A 4,672-nucleotide genomic window follows, 5' to 3' on the forward strand; every position below is an offset into this window, starting at 1 on the left:
TATATATATATATATATATATATATATTCCCATTTAAAAGCTGTTAATGCTATAAACATCCCACCTTTTCTTGGAACTAGTGTCTTTAGCATATAAATACAGCTATCATCAGTTGCCCAGGCATGCATTTTCCTATAAGAGTCTCTTCCTTTTTCTGTTAGTTTATCCCAAGGTTTGGGTTTTGAGAGAAGTTCACTAACTGTTCCCTGTGATAAACCAAGGACATACTTGGCAAACAAGCGTTGTCCAATGTTATGGACACTCAGAAGCTCTCGAACACCACGAGAAATGTTCAGTGTATCTAAAGATTCATTTGCATATTTGTTCATACAATTGCGGAGGCACTCTTGGAGTTTTTGTATAGTAGTATCACAATGGGACACTTTGTGTCTTGATGAATCTCTACGAAAATTAGGCTTGGAACAGTTTAAAGGTTGAGGGGGACTGGGAACTGTTGGGGAGGTAGAAGTCTCCAATGACTTGGCTGTGTTATGAGTATAATCACATTCTTCTTTTTTCATTTTCTTTGTATAAGATGACACGATCTCTTCTCCAAGTAGTGAAGTAAATACTTCAACATTTTGTAAGGGTGGAGGTAATGTGTTCTCTGTCAGATCTTGGAGGTTATCTATAGAAAAATATAATAATTATTTCACAGAAATATTGTGTATCAAGTTTTGATTTTGCTCAGTTTCTTTAAATTGTAGGTTTTATATATTTTTTTTTGTTTATTCATAGCCTGATTCTGTACAACATATCAAATTTAAAATCACTACATTAGCAAATCAATAGAAAATCCTTACTAACTTTAATTGAGACAGAAAAGGCTAGCATTTTGTTTATTCAAAACATTTCTGTAATCTTTTGACCTGGGTCAAAGTTGAATATTTTACACTTATAAGTTTATATTTCTATTCTTATAAGCTGGTTTTAACAAGTTCTACTTATCAGTATACATGAATTTCTCTGTTTTAATAATCAAGTTTAAAAACATCTCTGACTAATTTAACATAATAATTTTGTATCTTTAGATCCTCAAATCTGCCTGGAAACTTTTCTCTTTATGGCATACTTCTGTGGCTTGAGTTTTTTTTTATTAATAAGAATACCTGATAGTTAGAAGTATATAGGAATAACCATAATATACAGAGGACTAAGTTTATTATAATAAAATTATTTTTAATGTGCAAACCAGCAAGTCACACGACACCCACATCTGATATATAAAATTACAGTATAAAGGCATATATATGATGCCGTTCATGCAACTGAAAGAATTGGTTGCTTTTGGGAAGGTTATGGAATAGCCTTTCAAATGTAAAATATTCATATGCTCATATCATAATGATGTGTACAGATTGGATATTTAGAATTTCCAAAATAGGAATATTCCATTTACTTAACAGCATTGGAAAAACAAAGAAATATGGACCAACTTGGGGCATCAGGGCCATCCAGAAAGATACCTGCAACAAGCATACCCAAGCTGTGGTAAGTAAGGAGCAGTGTCTTTTAACAGATGAGAATCCACAAACACAAAGATCAGTGGCTAAAGCCTCCATGTGTCCCAGGTAACAGTACGCAATAAATTTAAGAAAGAACTTCATCTGGAAAAAAAAGCAAGTTATTTCCACAACATACCCATTCAACCATTGCATCCTTCAAGCAACTAGAGAATGGAACTGGTATTCATGTTATTCCATATGAAGACATAAAGGTTAAGTCATCTATGTATTTCTGTGCAACTGGAATATTCAAAGGGGCACAGTGAAATTGTCGTCCTTGTACATAAGATGAATTGAAAGCATACAGGGATGTGTGGTGTACTTTGAACATGACAGCCTTCTGAAGGAGCCTTTTGCAATAAAAATTATGCTGCAGGATTATTGTCAAGATGTACATTCATCAGGTAGAGCATGATTGGACATGGCAACATAGACTGTAAGGACATGGTGAGGCTCCAAGATCATTTTAATAAAATGTACTCAATCTCTGTACAAGTAGAACAATTCAATCTTTAAGTTAACCACTGGTGACATATATACAGTCCATAATAAAATATGTATATAAATATATAAAAGCTATTACTGTATAATATGAGCACTCATGAACCGGTAATCTTACCAGCTGAATCAGTCGGGGTTAAACTTTGTGTAGCATCATTTGATTCTGAAGCCTTGTCCTTCTCCACAAGCAAGTTATCTAATGGCTTGACCATCTTATTTTCTTTCATGGCACTGCTATCACTTTCTGGATTACTGTAGTTGTGAGGATCACTTTTCTTTAATACACTGTTAAAATTGTTAGTAAGTAATTTTAATGTTATGTTCTATAACTCAATCATGTTATAATGTAAGATATATGAAAATACTCAATGATCAATGTTATACAATATACAATTAAAATTTTATTTAAAAACGGTCATAAAACAGGCACTCTACATGTTTCAACATGGTTCACATCACCCTCAGGAGTGGGAAAAACAAATGCTGTGGAATATATATATATAAAAAAAACCCATGGTCATGTGACTATAATTGTATATTATATAACGTTGATTGTTGAGTATTTTAAACATTTATATAAGTTTCCTTGAATTTCATCCATTACGTTATGACATAAATGAAACTCAAATTTACTGAAAAATGTAATAAAAAATAAGGACTTTCCTACTAATTAGTTACAAATTAAGCATTACAATTTTTTTCATCTGTTGTACACTATAGTATGTGGTTTAATCTTACATTACAGGTGTAGTATGGAAACTTTGACACATAAACTCAAATCCAAGTAAAAAATTCTGTAAAGTTGTAGGTTTTTCATAAGCAGTCACATCAAATTATATACCATAATATATTTTTTTAAAGATATTAGATGACATAAAAATTATCAGGTATAACAAATGTATATCAATGAGAACATGTATATAAAGTTACATTATTAGAAATACTAGTTACTTAAACATGCTCTTAGTTTAACATTTTTTTCTTTAAATGTAGTTTTTTTTCTTTAACTGCAGGGAACAAAGATAAAAACTGAAGATGATAATTACATCAAAACACATATTTCAAATTATCTGCTGAGTGTTTGATATGACTTTGAAATTATCAGCCACAAACAAAATATGGTGGGAATAGAGCTGTTCATTGTTACATTTATAAAAGACACAGAAACAAGTACTAAAGAAAACTTTGAGGACTATGTTATATAATAACTTTAAATAAAATCCTATACCTAACAGGTATATTGAAAGACCAGTTGTAAATATTATATTGAAAATGTAACTTCTCACAAACATTTATAGTGAAGGACACTTTAAAAATGTTAAGGTCATACTTTAATTCTTTCTTCATTTCTTCATAGTTTGGTTGTTTACTTAATTTCTTCTCCAATAGGTGGATAGTTTTATTTTTGTCAGCTAGCAGTTCTTCCAGTTGAGCAATCTAAATGAGAAATTAAAAAAAAAAGAAGTCATTGTTTTGTGTAATATAATAAAATGCTGCTAGAGTTAGTGTTTAGGCTTAGTCTAAAAGAACAGAGCCATGATTTGAGAAATAAAAATTATATTTTTTTCAAAATTTTCCATTTAATCTAGAGAACGGGCGTTATATTTTACCTTATACATGAACACCTTAATTAAAAACAAATATTTTTTATTATCAAGAAATCAATAAAGTTGGGCTAAAAATCAAGATCATAGCATAAAATTAAAAATGAAGTAAATATCGAGAATTGTGGCATTTGAAATGTGCAGATTCAGTATTCTAGTCAATTAAAACAAATCCTCAGTATGTAAGGTCATGAGTTCAAATCCAGTCTTGCCTCATCTTTCATTTCTTCAGGAAAAATTCTAACTTCACAACCTCAAAATTTCCATATCTTAATTAATCAAATAAAAAAAATCACTTCACGGTGTTAACATTCTAGATGAGGGTTTTGAATCATGCATATTGTCTTCCTGACACAACATCAACTTTTTTTAAATTTCTCGTATTTTTGTTAATATACAATATACTACATACAGAATTGAACTAAAATACATTACATAATAATTTATATAAGATGCTAGAAATGAGCAATGAATCACAGCATAGATTAACATAAGAATTTGAAATATAGAACTAATCAACAATGTTCAAAGAACGAACAGTGACATAAATGTATGAGGTAATTTACTTGTGGGTTACATTATTCTTTCAGCTAAGTATATATATATATATATAATACAAAACAAGCCTTAAAAAATGCTGCACATTAGAACAAAGTCACCAGGACACGGGCTATAGTGTGGAGTATAAGATGTGGCTTGGTTTTTGGATACACATTATAGCCTGTGCCCTGGTGACTTTGTTTTGATGTGCAGCGTTTTTGTTTTATTTCATCACAGGTTTGGTCTTGCCCATGAGCATCCACAGGGGAGCACTTGCCCCCCTGGAAAATGAGAAACATAATTCTTTCTTTATTCATTCAGCATATGTATATGAATTTTTTATTCAATTCACAAGTTCACATTACTTTGCCTCTCCCTACAATAATTATGGACACCCATGGTCTTGCTGTTTGTGGTGTAGTCTTTCCTTTTTAATATAAAAATCAATTTAATTGCAAATATAATGTTTATGTTTACATTATATATATATATATATATATATATATATATATATATATATAC

At 30.4% G+C, this 4,672-nt stretch overlaps 1 protein-coding gene across 2 annotated transcripts in view; it reads right to left on the minus strand.

The window, feature by feature from the left end:
- LOC106457732 (homeobox protein cut-like 1) overlaps positions 1-4,672 on the minus strand; it is a 177,134-nt gene that overhangs the window by 15,975 nt on the left and 156,487 nt on the right. For both annotated transcript variants that reach the window (XM_013917178.2, XM_022383746.1), the window contains exons 9-11: positions 3,337-3,443; positions 2,125-2,291; positions 65-628 (exon numbers count right to left, since the gene is read on the minus strand). In XM_013917178.2, coding sequence (XP_013772632.1) covers positions 65-628; positions 2,125-2,291; positions 3,337-3,443 — 838 coding nt within the window. The remainder of the gene's footprint in view (positions 1-64; positions 629-2,124; positions 2,292-3,336; positions 3,444-4,672) is intronic.

Source organism: Limulus polyphemus, unplaced genomic scaffold (genome assembly GCF_000517525.1).
Source record: "Limulus polyphemus unplaced genomic scaffold, Limulus_polyphemus-2.1.2 Scaffold366, whole genome shotgun sequence".
NCBI classification, from domain to species: Eukaryota; Metazoa; Arthropoda; class Merostomata; order Xiphosura; family Limulidae; genus Limulus; species Limulus polyphemus.